The 21,419-nt window shown below is 46.4% G+C and overlaps 1 protein-coding gene across 2 annotated transcripts in view; it reads left to right on the top strand.

Moving 5' to 3' along the window:
* The first annotated feature begins 3,953 nt into the window (after nt 1-3,953).
* Nucleotides 3,954-21,419, top strand: part of dennd1b (DENN/MADD domain containing 1B) — a 107,381-nt gene continuing 89,915 nt past the window's right edge. For both annotated transcript variants that reach the window (XM_086162120.1, XM_086162119.1), the window contains exons 1-2: nt 3,954-4,174; nt 4,724-4,788. In XM_086162120.1, the coding sequence (XP_086018246.1) occupies nt 4,158-4,174; nt 4,724-4,788 (82 nt within the window). In that variant the 5' untranslated portion in view covers nt 3,954-4,157. The remainder of the gene's footprint in view (nt 4,175-4,723; nt 4,789-21,419) is intronic.

Raw genomic sequence — 21,419 nt, 5'->3', positions numbered from 1 at the left:
CAATTATATCTTTGCGCTTTCTACATTTAAAAGATTGTTTTTGTCTTTTTTTTTAGATAATTTCCTCATTTTTGTTCAATAGCTCAGGCTCCATCGCTCACTCACGGCTCCACAACCCTCTAATGATGTGTTTTTATTAGACTTTTCCTAATAGACAATGGGGAAAACAAAGCATTGAAATAAGACTCTGTGGCCGCTGTGAACGTCTCTAGACTCTGTCCAAGCACAATGCATCGCAAACAATGACATTTTCCCATGATAGCAAGGCGATACGGCCACTTGGACTAAGACGTGCAAGGTTGATGAGTAGACATTAATGAGTCCTTTCAAGGTTATCCAGCGCTGTAAGCCACCTCGCATGATGTGTCAACTGTAGAATTCTGGGTAATGAAACTTGACAAGTGTCTTTTGACTGACATTGTGGGGTTGATTTATCTTCAGACAAATAACAAATCGCTGGCAGAAAACATGTACGTATATAAACACACCGTAAACCACTCCAAAACAGTTATCTATTTCAAAATACACAAACAAGCTTGTGCGCCTGAGACGGCCGGTGTTTCAATTTTTTTTTGTATGTGTGTGTGTGTGTGTGTGTGTGTGTGTATGTGTGTGTGTGTGTGTGTGTGTGTGTGTGTGTGTGTGTGTGAGACCCCACGGCCTCAGAAGGGCGGAAATCACGAGCTCATATAAATTTCCTGTTTCTTAAAAAGATAACAAAAAGCTGAGCCTTCAGTTTAGAGAATCACCTTCTTTTAAATGGACCGATCGCGGTTCCTTGAAACGTGAAACCTCTTCCCTTTGCAGCTTGTGCGTCATCATGCATGCGTGTGTAGGTTTCTGCATGATTCGGCAGTAGCCCTGCCATTATTTCATAGAAATACCTGAAACAGCATGCCCCATTTTGCTGCCACTTAATTACCTTCAACTCAGTTTGAGGGGATCTTGGCTCTTATCCAGACAGACTCTCCAGAGGGGAGCGAGGAACACATCTGAAACGCTGGTTTGAATTTAAACACGGAGAAATATTGCTCAAATGTGAGATGAAATGCAAACACTTAAAGGTAAAGTGAAGCCTGAAAGACAAATTATGTGGCGCTTTATCCGAATGCGTCGCAGAGTACGTCGTCCCCGCAGAGACGGAAATAGCCGGCGAGATAGGATCGGAGTGTCAGACGTGTGATAATTGATTTTAACCATGTTACTTCGGGGAGTTGGTCAAATGATGAATCGAAGACTCGGTTCATGGGCCTAAAAAAGGGTTATGAATCTAAAAGTGTCGCACATGATGCAAGGAATTCACTCTTCCGAACAAATGACAAATATACACGTACGTTTTTATGTATGGGCTGAATTCCCATTCATGAATTATGCGCTAAATTCACGGCGCTAAACGGGTAGACGGATTTGGTGTATGAGACAGACTTTTCATGATTTAACAGCTTTTAACTGTAGCTTGCAGCCGAGGCGTTTATTTCACACACTGGCTGCGGTTTGACGTGACGTCTGGAAGGACCGCGAACACATGACACTCTGTGACTGAGCTGATCGGCGTCTCTGGTCTTCGCAGTGCCGGAGGCGTTATCTTCGTCCATCCACTTGTTCATCTGTTTTTACTACGACGCCTTCAAAAGACGACATTCTTCAGCTACGGCTCGAGCGTCCACTTGAAGTCAAGGGTGAACTTGTTCCATGCTGGTGGTCAAAGGTCAAGATCACGATCATGTAACTCAGCATTATGTAATTTCGCACAAATATCTTCAGGGATGATGTGAGAACATATAAAAAGGCTCAGAGATCAACATCACTGTGATATCATAATGTTTTGGATAATAATGGCTTCTTTCAAAGTTGCCAGAGGTTGGTGGAAGCAAAAAAAAAAAACAACCTCCAATGCAACACTTAGCATGGCTCTGCTTTTGTTTTTCTTTCTTACTTTATTTCTCAGTCTCTCCCGTCGCCGACCTTTACGAGTGACGTTCGGTTTATATTCGTGCGTCAGCCAAACTTGCACCCTCACGGCACTACGGAGGCAGACGTTGAGGTCATCTGGTCTCGTGTGTTGCTGCGCCTGTTTTTACATCACTGGAATACGAGTGGGCGCAGAACTGCACAGCCTCTGTCTCGATGCTCTGCTTGGCTCGCCGCGGCTTCAGACGTAAAGCGTTGCATTTACGGCATATTGTCGATGAATTACACGAGTCGATGCCGCGTGGACCTTCGCCGCGACCGATGTTGTCGTTTTAACGCGGGAGGATGGATCCGGCGTTGAAGAGGAGCGATGAGGCCGCCGGCCCCGATGCCTTTCGCTTAGATGTTTTGGTTTTTGTCACTGCAACCTCATTGTTTCTGCTTTGCTCACAAGAGCCTGGTGTTATGATACAGTCATAAGGGATGAGGCTGCATGAGGCTGCTGTACACTCCCCTCCCAGCATCAAACAGCCGACTCACTCAAACAGGAGTTTGTGACAACAGTTGCCTATCCCCAGGAGCAGGTTTCGACAAATATAGGCCCGGAACGAGAGAAAACATCGGACTAATCTTTGTCTCATGTTTTTTCTGTGTCAGCGTGGTGAAAGGAGAGGAAATTATCGCCGGTATTCTCACTTGTTTGACTGAAAACTAGCGAGACTGACATGTCGAGGGTCGGTAAGAGCTGTGGTTTCAGGCCTTCAGGTTCTCGTTTTTCTAAAGCAAGGAACAGGGACTACTGCCACTTGTTGGAAAAGAGAGTTATTGCCTCTCAGCAGCAGATATGTTGCTTTCGTTTGAATCGTCATGGTTTTATGGCAGCGGTATGAGACGACTTAGCGTTCCTCATCTTAGCATTTTCTGTAGGCGCAGTAGTTAGTGTTGTTTGTCTATATCGTCACAGTGTCTGTTGTCATATGCACAGACTGGAAACCCGTTTCCCTGTCCAACGAAATTCTTATTTTGCCGTCCACAGTGAAGCCAGGCAGGCAGCAAGACATAAATAAATAATAAACATACTGTGGTGCCCAGAGGAGAAACAGTGCAGAGAAATTTAAACAGGATTAGCAGGATGTGCGAGTTGAAAGAAAGAGTGCAAATTGAAATGTAAAGAGTTGTGTTCACACAATGTGCAAGTTGAGAAAGTGCATGTCGACATCTTAAAAGTTGAGCACGGCTTTGAGCGTGCAAAAATCACAAAGTGCAGATTGTATGTATTACATGTCCTTACACGGTGTGTGAAAGCTTGTATATCTCTATGATGCATGAATGATTGTGAAAGTTTGTATATCTCTATGATGCATGAATGAGTGGGCAAATGGTTGTATATCTCTGTCAACTATGAAAGAGAGGGTGAATGCTTGTATATCTCTATAATGCATGAATGATTGTGAAAGTTTGTATATCTCTATAATGCATGAATGAGAGTGAATGGTTGTTTGTCTCTAAACGTGGCCCTGTGATGGAGCGGCCCGGCGTCAACCCCGGCTCAGCGGGGATAGACCCCCCCACAACCCTGTATGCAAGATAAGCGAAAGAGATAATGAACAAATGAATGAAATATTCCGATTGTCATGACTATCAACCCCGGCTGCTTCTCATCCACTGTCCTCCCTCAGGTGACCTACTTTCCACTCTGCTGCTCGCAGCAGCATTGACATGGCTGTCTAACAAAAACAAACCCAACTATCAATGCAGGACGAAGGGACGAGTTGACTGAGAGGTTGTAAAGCTCATGCAAAAGCTAGACTGAAGTGTGTGTGTGTGTGTGTGTGTGTGTGTGTGTGTGTGTGTGTGTGTGTGTGTGGAAGTAAGCGGGATTTGTAAAGGGGGGGGGATTCTGCAGTGGCAGCAGCCGGGTGGGGGTGGGGGGGGCGATGACGTCACCAAATCTTTGACAGCACTTCCTGGACTGGCGTTTGTTGTGGGAAATAAGCGCGCACACACGTACACGCACGGAGAGGGAGAGCCGTGTCCTGTTTCACCTCTCCAAGCATGTGTCCGCTGCGGCTCCCCGCCGGCGTCAGATAAGCCCGAAGACGCGACGGAGGAAGAGGCGAGGTGGATCCGGAGAGCCGCGCCGAGCCGACAGCACGGGAGCCGGGGGGAGCCGGGGGGAAGCCGGGGGAAGCCGGGGGAGGAGGAGGCGGCGGCGGCGGCGGCTGTCGCGATGTGGTAGCTAAGCCATGGACAGCAGGATAAAGTAAGACCTCCCGAGTTTTTGTTGTCGGAAATGTCAAGCTAGCCGCTAGCCGGGAGAGGAATGCGCGGAATGCCGTCAATTCGACTCCGTATCCGAGCGGCGTGAGAGCCCGACCGGGGCTCAGCCTGACCGCCGGCTAGCTTCCCCCTGCTAGCGGCTTCCCCCTGCTAGCCGCTTCCCCCTGCTAGCCGCCCGGGCGGCTTCGGGCTTCGGCTTTTTCGACGGGCCAACTCGTGTGCCACAAGTGCGCCCATTATCGGACAGCGACGATAACAAAACTTGTCACGCTTGCGCGGAGGGATATTATCTAACCGCCGACTGAGTCAGAGCCAGATATGCCTCCGCCAGTCTTGTCCCGCAAAGTAGGGCAAGTGGGCCCACTTTGAGATTACCAGCCAGGGGAGTGTAGCCCCCCCTGGTAATGTGAGCTGATGCTGAGTCTGTTGCAAATGACCGTGTGTGTGTGTGTGTGTGTGTGTGTGTGTGTGTGAGAGAGAGATACACACGCCTGCTGTGTTCACTGACTTCAATAAAATCCTTGTTTTCCAGGCAGAACCCAGAGAGAACATTTGATCTGGTGGTGCAAGTGGCATGTCCACCATCTGAAAATGAGGGTAGGTGATCTTCAGATGACTTTTCTTGGAAAGAAAATAAGAAGCGTGCAACTTGCATGACAGTCTTCAAAATGCATCTGATAAAAGCGCCCACTTTCCCGTCCGTCAGCGTCTGAATCCGCGTGTTTGAGATAGTTTCCAATGATTCCCAGGGATGCGCATTTCCTGTACTGTTTAAATATGCTTTGCACTTTTAAGTACTTCACAACATGCTCGAGTTAGTTTTGCGTTTCCCCCGGGATCGGCGCTTGATGTGAGCGGACTTGCGTTCGGATTCTCCGAGGACAGCTTTATTCGTCTTGTTTGTTTTTCGACGACGGTGTCATAACTCACTTTTAATATTTCCAAATAAAGCCGCTAAAACCGTAAACATGGGATTTCACCATCCGGCTCGAAATTAATCCGACCGCCCCGATTCTTAAATGTTTTTCAACAAAAAAGTCCTTTAAGCGAGCAAACAAAAGACCGATACTCAGAAATTACAATTTCTATTAGCACGTGTCGACCCTGTGCGTGACAGTAGAGATCGAGGTAAATGTTGTGTTTCAGTCGGATGGAGAGGGTGTTTTTTTGCAGAGATGCCTGCGTAGTAGTGTAATTACAGTAATTGTGAGTCCGCTCAGCCAAGATCTCCTTTGCCGTTGGCCGCGCTCTGTTTACCAAAATGCACACAGAAGATAGTTTCAAGTCAGAGAGCGTGTGTCGGCGAAACGGCGCTGCGTGACCGTGTCCGCTTTGCAACAATAGAGCAATCACGATGTCTGCGGCGGCGTTATGTACGCTCCGCGGTTTACTTTGTGTAGACGCCACGGAGAGGTCGGCTCTGGGGTCAGCCTTAACAATAGCTGTGTCAGGGATACTCGCCGCTACAAAAATAATATTTGTGTTGCACGATGTGCTTTTATTTGATGGATTCTCCCTGTCTACTTTCTATCAAACTACAGCATGTTTCTCATTTAACTCGCATAGTTTGGGTGGACAGATAATGCTCATGTCAGCAAGCGGCATTAGCTGCTCCGCTATTTGCAAAGGTCAAACATTCCAGCGGTCATGGCCGGGACAAAAAGTGGTAAGCCTGGGAAATGACTGCGGCCAACATCGTATTCTACCTTTTTCCAAGTATTGGAAACACAGTCATCCAGATTTCACATCGGTGTCTGGTATCGCGCTCGTATAAAGTATCAGGCGGCGAGATTTTCGCTACACATTACACCAGCTGTCTTATTTTCGTCCACTCCTATTTGACGTTAAGGAGGTGTTATCTCGACGTTTCTTTTGTGCAGCTGCTGAGCTGACCGGTGTACTCAAAGTTGTCCTTGGACCGAGTTCTGATATTGGATTTTAAACCAAACTCATAAACCACCGGCCTGCGCAGTAATAACTGACTTCCCACACGTATGATTCAGGGTCAGACTCATATCCGGACTCCTGCTCCCCGGGGCTCGGCTACAGAGCGATGTTTGCACACCCCTCGGGTCAATGGAACATATGCATTCTGCTCATTCGTTCGACCCGAGTGCTCCCAGCGCTCTGCGCTCAATACTGATTGGATAGCCAAATGTCCCCGCCAGGAGGTTGTCAGGATGTATACTGTCGCGTAGCTCCTCGCAGGTGGCCGTGGCTCCGGTACTTTTTTTTTTTTTTTTTTTAAATTTTGGTCAAGGACTTGTTTCACATAAGCAAATGAGGAATGGATCACTTCTCCCCCGATCCTCCCCGGTTTCCCTTTCCCTCGGTGACATCTGTGTGAGAATAAGTGGCTGCGATATAAAAATGTCACCACACCGGGATTTCATTTGCGTACGCCAGTTGAAAAACTATTCCCGTTTTGGTGAGCGGTGTCACTGGATACACGCGTTAACCTTTAGATTTCAACCTCATAGCTTTGCTTGTCCCACTTGCACTATGCTGCTTGTGCATTAAAAGAGTCGCTCAAAGGGTTAAAGCAGTGAGTCATCGCGGACCGACTGTGGTCATGCTGTGAAACCCAGACGACGTTCACCACAAACGAGACCTTCCTACTGCCACCCATTTCTCGCTCTTCAGAAAGCACCGGTTCACATTAACCCACCCACGTCAAAAAGACAACGGACATACCGAACAGTGTTGATTATTTTTACATTTACAGCTCACGTTGCGCCAAAATGATTTTAGATAAGCTTCCGCCTCTGCTGCGGTCGTTGCATTCCGTCTCCGCCTTGCATAGCGGTCCGGTTAATGGCGTTAGTCTGAAAAGTGACTGTGTCCTTTGAGGGAATGGAAAGCTTGGAGTGCGATTCTTTTTTGCTGATGCTGCATTACTGTTTTTGCCACATCCTGGTCCTGCAGGCCCGAAAACCAGATCCACGTGACGCGCCTTATTAAGTCGTTTTCTCAGTGTTCATAATAGTGCGATCCAAACTGCAGTTTCAAAGTGCAGTTGTCAGGTGGAGCTTCCGCCGTCCGAAGGTAGTCAGGATATCCGTCCTCTCACCTCTCTTGCTGACTGGTCTACACACCATCTGCAGTTGATTCCTCTACTGCAGGCAGCGCCCACATGTTAGCGGACAAGCCCGCAATGGGGCCATTTTTTTTTTTTTTTGGCTTCAGTTGTTTTCCCTTCAGCATGGATATATAGATTTTTCACCCTTTCTAAAGTTTTCGCGGGGGCACGGGAGCGACGCTAAGCTCGCGCGAAGCCCACGACACTGACTTGTTTGAACAAAACATTTCCAAAGCCGGCTACCGTTGGCGTAAATACCAGGTCAAAGCGATAAGAAACCCGTGACGTGGGGACGGTTTGACAAAACAATAGAGAGCCGTGGCCTTTCTCACCTTGCTTACATCATGGAGTTTGAGGTCGCTAGTTCAGACCCGTCGAGGGTTTCCTGCCACAGAGCCTGACAGACATTCACAACAGTAGGTTTAATAGTATCATCGATGAATGTGTCATGTTTGTGGTCTTTTAGAGAGACTGGGATTCTACATGGTTACACTGTGCAGGTGCAACAAACAACATTTCTATTTGCACCCAATCCTTTTTATTTTTATTTTTTGATGTGTTCCTCCTTGCTTCCCTGTCAGAGTATTTAACAGAGGTACGACCCCCAGATAGCGTGAGGAAAAATGAGATATGCAGTTGTGTTGTGCTCTGGAAGTGGAACTTTTTTGAACCCAACTATGATGCTGTTCGTCCATCTGAGAAGAAAAGGGTGCATTTCTTCAGTGTTCAGCTCTTTCCTGACTTACCCGTTTCCTTTGACTGACATCTAGTTGAACATCTGCAACGTTGTTCGGACGTCTCGCGTCCTTTTAATGTTGCTTGACCACATTCAGACCGATTTAATCGACACCGAATTTGTTATTCCTATTTATCCCTTCAACTTGTGTTTAGAATACATAATGCCGTCAGCAGGATATACCCATGCAACCCCTTGTCGACAACCGGTTGTTTATTAAATATACATGAAAATGTAATTATTTTTCTTCAGTAACGTTCCTAAATACAGAAAATTTCACACCAAGTCACCAAGCGATGCTAAAATTATTCTGGAGGGAAGCGTTGCCAACTCAGTGCATTCTTTCCCTCCGTCTTTGTCAAAACAAATCCTGACCGCGGACAACTTAAAAGAGATTCCAGGGAAATAACCTGCCTTTCTGATATTTTTAATCTGTTTGGGAGTGTTTACATGGCACGGATCTGATTGTAAAGTAGATTGCCGCGTGCCGGATCTCACGAGACCCCTGAAGGTGTATGATGTTTTGTCATGAACGCTGCTCAGCCACTCTGAAATATGTCGCTTTTGTTGAAATCGACCGTCGGGACCGTTTGTCGCAACTCTCGACATGGACTTCGAGGCGTCCGGATCGATTTGGATTGTTCTTCGCCCCGGGCGTCTCCATTTGCGCTCCTTTCACCGGCTATACGATTAGTGCAGCCGGTAATATACGAACCCCCCTCAACCTTAAGTATTTGATCAGAAGAAACAACGGACGGGGATATTTTTCAAGGACGTCGACAATGTAACAGCCTTGTTGTTTTGGGGGAAAGAAAATAAGGCGTACCGCTACAATGGCGGCAGTGTTCATAGCTCGACTTGGCTCCATACTTCTAACCGTAGATGTGTGAATAGATGACAGACACCGGCCCTTTTCCCCCCTTGCAAGTCCAGGGAGACCTGGCCTCCCTGTTCGGCGCGAGCTCAGTTCCGCCTATCTCCGTTGGCTCTGTGCTCTTTGTACGCTCAGGCTGTTAGCGAGCGTTGCCTGAGAGCGTGACTGGCATGCTAGCTACTAGCGGCCCTGGCTACATAAAGCCATATTGATGTGCTTCCAAGATGCTGCCAAAGCTAGCAGATGACGCTATCGCTGCCAAGGCAGTAGGTGGGGACAGATGCTACCTGTCCTCGCCCGCTCCCTCCCGCCAGATTGTTCCCAGTAACAAAGCGATAAACGTAATAGATCAGCAGATCGGTTTTACAGCTACATTCATGCTGCAATTAAGGGAGGTGATTTACCCTTGGAAAAACTTACTGAGAGGATCCCGGCCGTACCCATGCCCCATAGGATGAAAGGACTAACTTTGAAACTATTGTCTACATGACTTCATGATCGTGGACTTGAATGTTTTTGGGGCTTTGCGGCGGGTCGGGTCGTTTCGGGAGCTGACTGCGACTTCTACCCGTCTGTTGTAAGTATTCAAGCTCATTGCGCTTGTATATACCTCTGAGGGAGTGGCCCCTTTTGGCTCGAGCTAATCGAAGAGCTCGCCGTCGCCTCCCGAATCTGAAAATAGTTTCGCGCTTGTGTTAAAGAAACGCTGCCGGAGTTAAGTTTTAAAAATTTCAGTACACCTGCTCATATCTTACTAGCTTTTCAGACTTCTCCTTTGTCAGATTTACATAAAGAGAAAAGCCAGAAAGCAAAAGTATAGCGTAGACACATTTTTCCCTTTGATTCTCGCGGCCTTATAGCTTCACTTTGTCCAATTATGAAAAGTATCTTTTCCTCTGTATCCTAGGAACATTTTCACCGAGACCTGGAGGTCTCACAGTGTCACCTACTGTTCACTCGTTAGATATCAATCTGTTTCCTTCGCCGCCTTTTTTCCCCCCGAGCAGCACTGTGATCTTCCATTTTTTTCCTTTCTCTTTTTCTTTTTACCGTAGGCTTTCACCCCTTTCTGTTTTCCGGGCTCCGTCTTCGCACAGGAGAAGTCCTGAAGAGTAGAACTTTTAGAAAAGGTTGAATGTTGACATTCTGCAAAATGTCAGAATTGCTCCTTGACCGGCGCTTGGCGGTGCCGCACCGTGATTGGATCCTGGCGGCGTGTTGAGTTCGTGGCGGGCTCACACTCTGATGGGAGGCCATTGGAGTATTAACAGATGCCACAGCAGTAAGGAGGGTGTTGATTGGTCATTAGCGAAGCCATGCTCTTCCACTCGCACTCCTGCAAGAACCCCAGGGTCTTGCACGTTGTTGATCTCACAACCCCTCTGCCTTTCTCTTTTGTTTCCCCATATGACTGCTAAATTGGCTCCGTTACAGAGAAGCAGATCTCATCCAAGTCTTTGTTGTTGTTATCTGTTTCCTGTGAAACCAATTGAGGAAGTCATTCGACTTCCCCTCCATGATTTGGAAATCACCTCAGTTTGAGCGCTCAGTAAGCCCCTTAAACTATTTACGGTGACTAGCAGATAGCCCTTTTTTATTCGACTGTTTGTTCCCCGCCGACCAGGACGCACTGTGGGAAGGGTTACTATTTTTGTGGTAAAAAATCAGCGCAACGACGGAGTCGCATTGATTCCTTTTAGACTTCAGTCCTAGCGATATGAGGTAACTATTGAAAATAACTCCTTTGTCTGTACGATCATAACCAAGTGCCTGTTCGCATTCGAACGGCAGTTAGAATGGAAAACACATTCAGTTCAAACATGGATGAGCAACTTGTGCAGAAGCGTACGAATGGTGCTCCACCTCTGAAAGAGAAGGACGACGTGTCATTGTGAGCCAATACTTGGATTTACTTCGTTGGCACCACATGAGAAACTCTGCAGGTTTTTGTGGAATAGCCAAATTTTCATAAACGAGACGAGATACATTTTTAATTCAGTTGATAATGCCAGTTCCGTTGTTGGTTTGGGATTCCCTCCTCAATAATATGTGTTCTTGATTTGAAGCTATGAAATAAAAGCTTATTTGGTGACAGGATTTTGTTGAAATCCCGGCTTGCCAAAGACCTTCCAAAGTCAAAAGTCATTCATTCACGACCATATACTGTAGCGGCCTGCCGTCTGCCGGGTCCAGTTCCAACTCCTCTCCAAGCCAAAAGACGTGGAAGCATCGGCATCACATTTCATTCGGTCGGCTTTATTTCAACACATACGGGAAAAGATGTACCTGAACGGTATATTAGCATTGCTTGGATAAAGAACTCTGTCAGTGCAAGCGCTCGCAGGCAAATAATTTTGGCATGGAGGAAAATGATGCCGCGATGTCCGGCTTTTATTCGGCTGTATTAATCAGGCTAATTTTTTCATGCTTTGCCTGCCCGTTTCATTTGTTTTCTGAAAACTGGACGCTTTCCAAGTGATCTCCTGCAAAGGTGGTGCGCTGGCGCAGTAGTTAGCACCTCTTCCTCACAGCAAGAAGGTCCCGGGTTGGATTCTAACCGCAGGCCTTTCTGTATGGAGTCATGTCTGTGTGGCTTTCCACAGCGGGGTTTTCCACTTTCCTCCCACGGTCCAAAAACCCGCAGGGGTTCATCGGAGACCCCGGTATGTCTGGATACGAGGTGGGAATGAGAGGGTGAACGGTTGTAAGTCTCTCTCTGTGGCCCCGAGATCGACCGGCGACCGTTGGAGAAGCAGTGTGGACGTACAGTGAAAGAAGAATTAAGAGTGGGAATAGTTAAGTGAAACCTTTACATGTGGCCTCATGATACGCATGTTTAGAGATAAAACATCCCATATTTATGGAGTGGCTTGTCGAACAGCGGAAGGGAATCTCTCAGGAGCCAAGAACAGCAAACAACATCCAGCGGATGGTGTGTTAGCATAGTGCTAAGCTAGAACTAGCCTTGTGTGCAACAATACCTTATTTCAACTCATTCTATGGTCACTTTTCAAAACATGTAAACCAAAGCATCCATAATTTTTGTTTTGTTTGTCACCACAAGACAAACCGAGCCAGATTCCGTGCAATTGCTAGTTCTTGGAATTTTGAACCAGAAATTCTTTTGTATAAATGGCACTTGCGCGGTCTGCACCTTGACTTGAGTGTGTGTATGTGCGCATGCGTGTGTGTGTGTGTGTGCGTGTGATAAAGCGGAAGGCAGGATATGGTATATGATATAGTATAGTATATGATATAAGTCACTTGTAAAGCGTCTTTGAGTAGCATGAAAAGCACTATACAAATCCTGTGTATTATTATTATTATTATTATTATGATTATTATATTTACAATAGATTACATACAGATGAGAAAGTCCGAAGTTGTTGAGTGAACCTCAATTATCTGTGATGGCGTCCTCAAACTGGGGGTCATTTGTTTTGTTTGTGTGTGAGAAGAGGCTCAAGTTTACAGTGTGTAACTTTAAAAAGTTGTGAATTCACATTAAAGAGTTGCACTGATGTGTGTAAAACCTGCAGAGGAGAGGTTGGAGCTGGCTCATCTGAATTCACGAATGCTGCCAGACTGGGGAAACATGGAAAGTCTTCTAGGCACTGATGCTCACTGGCTATTTATAGGCTTCCCCTTTCCATGGTGGAAAAAAAAAAAAAAAAAGTGTGGAGCTTGATCAATAATTGAAAATGAGATGATTATGAAGAGCACAGGAGAGGTTTGTCATTTCAGTTTTTGCTCACAGCTTTATAAAGCATGGATTAGTTTCAAATATGGATTCACCCCATCATCTTGCTCAGCACCAATACAGCTGTCATATATTTCTCCACGCCATCGTTAATGACTAAAATACAACTGCACTCCAGCATGTTTTTTGTTTTTTTTTACTACTGTAGACAAAACTGGCGCTGTGGTTGGTGCTTCCACCTCACAGGAAGAAGGTCCATTGTTGGATTCTGACAGACAGCCTTTCTGTGTGGTTCATCGGACAAATCTAAAATGCTAAGACGTGTGAATGGTTGTGTGTCTCTACATGTGACCGACGGGCGAGCGGTCCGGTGCGAACGCCGCCACTCGTCCAGTGACCGGCGGGAACGTTTCCAGCCCCCCCGCCCTCGCGACCCGGACTGCGGGATAAGCAGTGTGGATTATTAATGAATGAAAACTGAGGAACCTCTAAGATTGCAAAGAATTTGCCTGCCAGGCAAGGAGAGTCCGATTCCGTTGCCAACAAAACCAATCTGCAAATAGTCTCGCATTATGATTTGATATTTTTCTCTCAAAAATGTCATATCTACAAGTAATTTCAGTCTTACAGCTGTGACCGATAAATGCGATTCATTTGTTAAACCCACTGAGTTGAAGGTGGAATTCTATCGTTAAAATTTTGACTGCTTGTTGATTGTTATTTTCCTGTGAACATGGCGATAGATTTGAAGCTCATCACACAGTTCCATGCCAGCGGCGAGGACCTGCTAGGTACTGATAGGTACTACCTTTGAGTTCAGCCTAAAGGACAGTTTGTTCGCTGATTTGAAGCAGCGAATAGTTCTCGCTGGGCTTCAATGGTAGGTAAGAAATTGTTCCAAGTTACCTCCCGATTTTCCTTTAAAAAAACAAAACAGTGGCCTCACCTGACCAGGAATACACAGCTCAGCACAGCAGATGGCATATGCATGTACAAAACAAACACACATGCACACCCACAAACACAGGCAACCAATTATTCGGAGTCCAAGAGCAATGGTTGGCTGGTTCTTTTGCATGTAACACCAATCTGGCCTACTTTCACCCAGAAACACACAGTGTTAGTTCAGCTGGCGCTATCGTAATGTTGCTCGGGGTTTTCAGTCCGTCCAACTCGGGCCAATTGGAAGTCGTGTGGAAGATATCTATAGTTTTTGCTAATGTAATCTCGATGGCATGGAAGCACAAAATGTCCGTCCTTGGCCTGCACCCTCTGTGCCTGGCTCCTGGACCTCCTGACTGGAAGTCACGGGCACTCCTCAGGGACGTGTCCTCAGCTCCATCCTCTACTCCAGGGGTGACCATGTCAAAATGATCTACCTCCACTAAAAATGCTGAATTTTATTTATCGATATATCTACTGAGTTTACTGAACACAATAAATGTGTGTGGATCTTGCTTAACTGCATGGACCCTTATGGAACACTGCAACGTCACTTTTTTGGTAAATACCTTCTTCCGATGGCTTGAATGGAGTCGGCAGCATAGTTGAAGTTAGCTGGGAGATAAATGACTGCCGTCCTGACAGCTGGGGCTTGAGTTCCTTCACCTTTCTCCTTCTCGGCTCACTTTTCGGGGGGAAGTCGGTGTCGTAGTTTTTATGAACGCTCTGAAAACGCCGCTCCGCATTTCCCTTTTTCGGTATAGCGACGGCAGACCGGCAGATGAGGCAATGCACTTTGAAAATGATATGGAAGTGATTCGTTTTAGTCTTTTTACTCGGTCCGGCTCCCCCGCTCATTTTTATTCCCATAAGTTTAGAAGACATAAATTAGTGGCTAACTTGCTAGCTTGCTAGAACACGCCGTTATGTGCACGTGCGCAGTGACGCCTTTGTCAGAAAAGGTCAGATTGGACAGACCGACATCGCGAGGATGACGTTTTAACGCTATGCGATCTACCCACACTACCTTTGCGGTCGACCGGTAGATCGCGATCGACGTATTGGGCGCATCAGTTCTTCCCCCACCACCGCGTCAACTCCCACGAGGACAACGTCATCCTGAAGTTCGCAGATGGGATCGCAGCGATTGGACGATTGGAGAAGAAACGGCCTGCGGGATGGAGGAGGCCAGTCTGGTGAAGTGGTGCGAGGACGGCAACCTCGCCCTCAACACGGACAAGACCAGGGAGATGATAGCGGACATGAGGAAGGAGAGGAGACCTCCAAGGTCTTGAGGTTGAGAGGGCGAGCAGCTTCAAGCAAACTGGGTGTCCACATAAGCGAGGACCTCACTTGAACCCTCGACACCACGTGGACGGTCCGAAGGGCTGAGGAGGTTCGGCGCGTCATCCAAGATACTCAGCAACTTCTACAGCTGCGTTGCTGAAAGCATCCTAAACGACTGGTACGGCAGCACCGCCGCTCTGGACCGCAGACGCCTGCAGAGAGATTCACCAGAACCCCACTGGCTTCTCTGCAGAGCTTCTACCACCGCAGAGACCACAGCAGGCCAAGGACCGACGCCACCCCCAACGTGGACTGTTCACACCCCTACCTCCGGACGGAGGTGCAGGAGTGTGAGATGTCGAACGACACGGTTAAATAACTCGTTCTCTCCGACCGCCGTCAGACACTCATTCTCCTTCCTGCACATGTAGAGTCTACTGCCGCTTCATTTGGGCTTCACTTGCACACCAAGATGCACTCAAACGTCGTATTCTACTCACTGTTCCATTGCAATGTTCACATTCATATCTTTAATCGTATTTTAACAGTGTTTACGTTGCAAAAGCAGGAAACAGCTGTACAGGGAGTGTCGTTTCTACGCCGTCCATGTGACAATGAACACTTTCAATCTTGAACTGTGGACGGGATTTGGGGCAGATGCTCTTGATACGTCCTGAGGAATGAATTCAAATGTCCATTAGAGAAAGAAGAAGACAAAAAAAAAAGGAAAATTATACTCCCGTGTCCCTTCTTTTCTTTAGCCTACCAGGTTGAGAGCCAGACCAGCTGTGGCATCTTCACACACAGGGCAGACTGGTTCCATTGAGATGAACCTGAGAGGCAGAGGGTTGAACTGCAGCTTCAGGTTGCCATGGCGACCATAACCGCTTAGTTGCTAGCGAGTCAAGACTGAGCTGAAAGGACTCCTCTGAGATTCCGGCTATCGCGTAAATGTTTCTGCCGCGAGAGCCGGAAGAGCGACGGATACGGCGATTTGATAAATGATCTGCGTTTGGTGTCAGAAATTTCGGGGAACCGAGTGATTTTTAGTTTGCCTTTTGAAAATTCAAATCATCGTCTGAAAGCTCGGGTTTGAGGTTATTTGTGTCACTTTGTGGAGCAGCGTTCGATCCCTTTGTACGGCGTTCTGTCCAAACAACGAGGAGATCAGTTTGTGACCACGAGAGAACATGAAACAGACATTGTTCTGGTGTTAAAGAAAGGGAAGAAATCTTTGATCCGCCTGAAATTTTAATGGAATCTCTCTCTCTCTCTCATTTAATTCTGCAAACATGTTGACTAACAAATGGCACCACCTCTGAGACAGAGATAAAGAGGCAAGAGATTTGATACCAAAATAAATACAAAAGCTGTCTTAAAATTGTTTTATTTATTTTTGCACACGATGACCCTCGTGAATTGCAGATTTTTTTTGTTGTTTTTTTTTTTTCTCTTTCACGGGAACGTCTCAAGTGTCTCTGGCGTTCAGCGAAATCCACTCTTGGACTGGATTGTTACAGAAACTGAAGCCTGGGTTTCTGAGACGCTGCCATGCAGACGGATGTAAAAACATCAAAAATCTGAATAATGTGAAAGACAGAAATGTATTTTCCAATGGCAATTAAGAAAATCAGTGTCTTTATTGACGTGATATGTGTACTGGTACGCTGACATCCAGACCGTTGTCCCTAAAACCTTAATTTAGTGACGAAGGCCAAACCCGAGTCAAGCAGAACTGGCGGTACAAGCCTCATGTCTGTGCTGTCATTTCAGCTTCTGTCCTTGCTATTTACATGTCAACAACTATGGCCTCAGGGTATGTCTCTCCATCCGTGGCTACTCCGATGTTGCCTAACACCCCGCAATTACTGTGAAGATGACGGCGTTTACATGCATGTTATGGCCCTACTGGCCCTTAATTTGGGTTGTGGCCTATTTTTCCGGACAGAAAATGTAGGTCAGTCTCGATGCTTTTGTGAATGTCTCGGACCACTCATCGTTGGAAATCACATAATTTATCCACAAGGTCTTTGTTGACAGACAGACTCACACAAAAACACACATGTGCACGTGCGCGCGCACACACACACACACACACACACACACACGAGTTCAAAGGAGACATATCTCAGTCTTTATCCTTCAACCTAAAAGAAATCCCCACCCGCACTGTTTTGTGACTAACACACACACACACACACACACACACACACACGCAACCACATCCACAGATGGATGTTCACTTACCGAGGACGAACAAACCGGATTCTCCATCAGAACTGCCTTTGTTGACGGTGAAACACATCAAAATACATTTTGAATCCAATGTTTACACACCTCTTATATTTCCTCACATTGTTTTCAAGAAAACGCACCGCGCAAAATCTCACTCCACGTTTGAAAACGTATCCAGATGAACATTTCCTTCAATATCAACCCAAAGTTTTCACCTTGCACAGGCCTGTGTCCGTACGCGGTACTGTCTGCGCGGTGAGCAGAGGTTTATATTATTGCATAATTATTATTATGCTGCTCTGCCCTTAATTGTAGGTCACTGGTTGACCCCAAAGCGTCGGGTCACTTATCCTCAATGTCAAATATAACGCTTATTTCCACTTCTGAAGCCATATGTTGTCATCGACTCCACCAGAGCCCACTTTTTATCAGTGTCTGCACTTATGAAACGTAAAACTATGCCGTTCACACCTGTTCCAACACGACTCCCGTCCTCACTGTGGACAATTATTTCCTGCGTGTGACAAACGTGTCACACGCAGTTAAGTGTTTTCATTTTGCCTCACATGGATGTAGAAGTGCAGACGATACAGGCGAATGTTGTTTTTTTTTGGAGTATCGCTCATCTTTTTTGAATGATTTCGTTTGCATGTTTGAGTTCACAGAACGGTGACCCAAGTATCCCAGTTGTAAAAGGAAGTGCGCTGTGGCGATCTTCTCATATTCCAGCGTTAGAGTTTGACTTAGCTGATCTTTCTGAAGAACCGAACTTCTGAGTTACACTTTGTCGCTTCGCACCAACGCGGCAACGCGAGGAGTAATTTGTTAAAAGATAATCAGTCGGACTTGGTGGAAACGGCGGTGACTTCTGGACCGTCTGAGCCACGCGTCCACAAACGCACGGCTGTAGCATGACTTGTGATTTACCGCCATATCTTTCCGCATTCGTAAAAATGAATATTGTCGTGTTTTTTTTCCCATACGGTCTGTGAGACGAGCGGCAACCCTCCCGTCGTTTTAAGAGAGATTTGGAGAATCACTCGGGGAGGGAAGATGAACTATGCCATGGAATTTTTAGACTGCCGGGGTTCTTTTTATTTTCCCGCGTCTGATACATCAGTCCCGTCGAGCGCCGCGCATGTGTTTTGTATTAGGTACCATAGTAGGCTTTTAACAGACACAGATGTATTGTCATCCCTCTGGATGAATTGGCTGACTGACTGTCTTTCTCGCTGACTGAGAACTGTCTGTCTGTCAGCCCTTGCATGTGAACTTCAAATCACAGCTCAGCAGCAGCGAGCATGTAGCCGCCGACGGCAAGACTTTTCACTGTCATCAGCACCACGCGGCTGCCTCTGGGTGCCGTGCCATATGCCATTAACCGAGATCGATCCTCTTCACACCTCAAGGAGCCGCCGTGTTCTGTGATGCCGCTACCCGCCGGCTCAAAGACTCGAAGAGGAACTCTCCCCTGAAACATCTGTCGTAGCTGACGATGACCCGAACTCCGGCTCTCTTAAAACTTCGTAAGATTGCTCAGCCCTCGGAGTCCTGAAAGCAAGGTGGCACATCTGTCGCACCAGACGCCTAAAATAGAAACCTTTTTCGGCAGCGCTTGTTTACGGTTTGGGAATTTGTGTCGTCTTTACCGTAAGTCTCGACTGTCCATAGAAGCAACCTCCAGAGAAAATGTAGTTCCGCGCATATTAATCCCTACGGCTCAGACCTGGGCATTTTACGGCCCGTTTTGCCAGTTTTTATCCGGCCCGCCAAACTTTTTTCTTTGAATACCTTAATTTTCAATCAATATTGAAGTCAGAAACTCCTTATTTTTTCCTTTTGTTTAATCTTGAATGGCTGATTGCATGCAAAATAACTTTGGTACATTTATATGATCATGAATGATTTTAAAGTTGAAATAAAATAAAAAAAAATGTAAATATTTAAATTGCAATTTTCATTTTGTTCAACGTACATGATACCTCGTTGGCCCGCGCATTAAAATTACCGTAATTTCCGGACGATAAGCCGCGACTTTTGTCACGTAAACAACGATGCGGCTAATATATGGACTTTTTTGGGTGGGGGACGCTAACGAGCTTCACGCCGCTAAAACGTTTATCCTCGTCACATCGGACCGATGAAATGACCGGGAAATTCTGAATCCGTTCAACTCCGACAGCGAAGAAGACGACTTTGACGGTTTTAGTGCGCAGGAGGAAGCCCGAGATAGCGATCGGCTAGCCGGTGCGGCTTATATTGAGGTGCGCCCTATAGTCCAAAAATTACGGTAAATAAAAAATGTGGCCCGCCGGCCAATAGAATTCCCCCCCTCTTTTGCTTGTTTAAAGACATCAGGCTCTGTTTTTCTAAGTTAGCAGTAAAAAATAATGTACTTTGCGGTTAATTAAACTGAGTGTGCACATCAAATTGCAATGCCATCAGCAAAGTCTGCCATTTCCACAGTAAAATATAAAGTCGAATCATTGAAAACAGCTTTCGGATGGACACGGGGACGGTATTTTACTTTATCGCGGTATTCTTATTCTCTGTCGTGTTTCTTCCAGTGCTGATAATTCTCTCAGAAGGATAGTTTATACAGGGACACCCAATAGTTTGCCTTGTGTGGAGGAAGCTGCTCACTGTATTATCTACCAGGCAGATCCGCCCTCATTACCACGCTATTGTTTTTCAGCCGGGTGTCAAGTAGGGATTCCAAACTCAAGCGCTCTTTGGGTTTTTTTTTCTTAGTTTTCAGGTAAACGAGGACTATGTGTGTGCAATTTTTAGTTTTCACACTTCACCGGCCAGACTTTGGTGCCGCGTTAGGCAGTCAAGCCTCAGCGGTTCACCGTGGCTCACCTGAAATTCACCTGAAATAACTCCCGCTCTGTTTATGTGCTTTGTTTACTATCTCCAGCACCTCATTGTTTTACCACGTTGGCCTAAAATGCGTTTTTTTGTCAGCAGCCAGTACATAATGAACGGGAAGACCTCGCTCCACGGCCGTCAATTGGTTCAAAAAGCTGCCGCCGCTGCGGTGGTCGCGCGCTCCGTGCACAGAATATTCTGTGCCTCTACCTATTCTGGCATTACTGCACAGGCGCGGTTTTTATTCATTTATTTCAGACTCCGATTCGACAACGGACTGTAAAGGCAGGACTCAGCCAGGCACCTAATTACATTAAAGATCCGTCGGGCCTTTACGTGCGCCGGCGGTCTATTATCGAGCCGTAATGGCGTCGCGGCTGCTGTCAGAGCCCAGCTGGTGGCACTGGACGATCAGGCTTTCCCAGTGTGGGCCACCAGACTCCGGATTGATTTATTGACTTCTCTAATTCAAACGCTGCTTTTGACCATTTTCAGAAAGATCGTCGACGTCACGTTTTTGTTGTGGCCGCGCTCGACCGCTCTGGGTCGCTCTGTGGAGAGAGAAAAGACAAAGAACGCCCGCTTCCAACACCGCATAGCTTTTGTTCTACCCGCTAAGCCTGGTCAGTAGCCTTGCTAGCCGCTAGCAGTGAGGGCGGCGGCGCGTCTCTTCACATGGATGTGTTTTTTACCGATCTTTGGTCTGAAGACCGGCTAAAAAGAAACGCGAATTCTGATCATTAGCACACGAGGGGGCCGAGCGGGATGCAGGAAACGCCGCAACCGAAATCACTTAACGTGAAAACGCAAAGACGTTTTTGCATTGTGCGCCGCTATTGAATGTATCCTCGTGGGGAAGTTGGTTCTCTGCAAGGAAGCCGTCGTGGATGAAGCGTGAGCATCAGCCTGCCAGGGGAGCAGCGACGGGCTCAACACACTAGACCAGGGGTCGGCAACCCGTAACACCCAAAGAGCCAGTTGGACCCGGTTTCCTCGGAAAAGACGAGCCGCAATTACTTTTTGACGTCTAAAATAAAGGTACCACTGTATATATTGCTTTTTATTACCTTTACGCTTTGTATAAACAAGTGTGTCGTGTGTTGCTTCTGAAATTCACAAAGTGTTACAGAGAAAATTAAATTTTATTTATGTAATGAACTCATTTTGAGCTTTGGGCTTTCAGAGCGTGTAGCGGAGCCTTGACCTGAATTTTAAAAATAAATCGGGAAAAAATCACTGTGTCAATAAACAATAAAAAAATAAATATTTGTAAAATATCTTCATAAATATTTATTTTACCAGGTTTATGGTACTTCTGCTGCTGAACTTCCGCGCACAGCACCTGCAAATCGGGACTTTACCGGCTGGCCGGTATACCGGCTTCCGCCAGTGCGACGTTATTTTGAGCGGCGAAAAATTAATATTTCAAGATCACAATAATCTTAGAACTAAAAGTTGAAAAAAGGAATTAACACAAATGAAATACACTTCAATTAAATATCTA

Source organism: Fistularia commersonii, chromosome 16, assembly GCF_037954325.1.
Source record: "Fistularia commersonii isolate RoL2024-O1a breed Wild chromosome 16, RoL_Fcom_v1.0, whole genome shotgun sequence".
In the NCBI taxonomy this organism is placed as follows: domain Eukaryota; kingdom Metazoa; phylum Chordata; class Actinopteri; order Syngnathiformes; family Fistulariidae; genus Fistularia; species Fistularia commersonii.
Note: the sequence above shows the minus strand (reverse complement) of the source record. Positions and strands in the feature narration are given on the sequence as shown.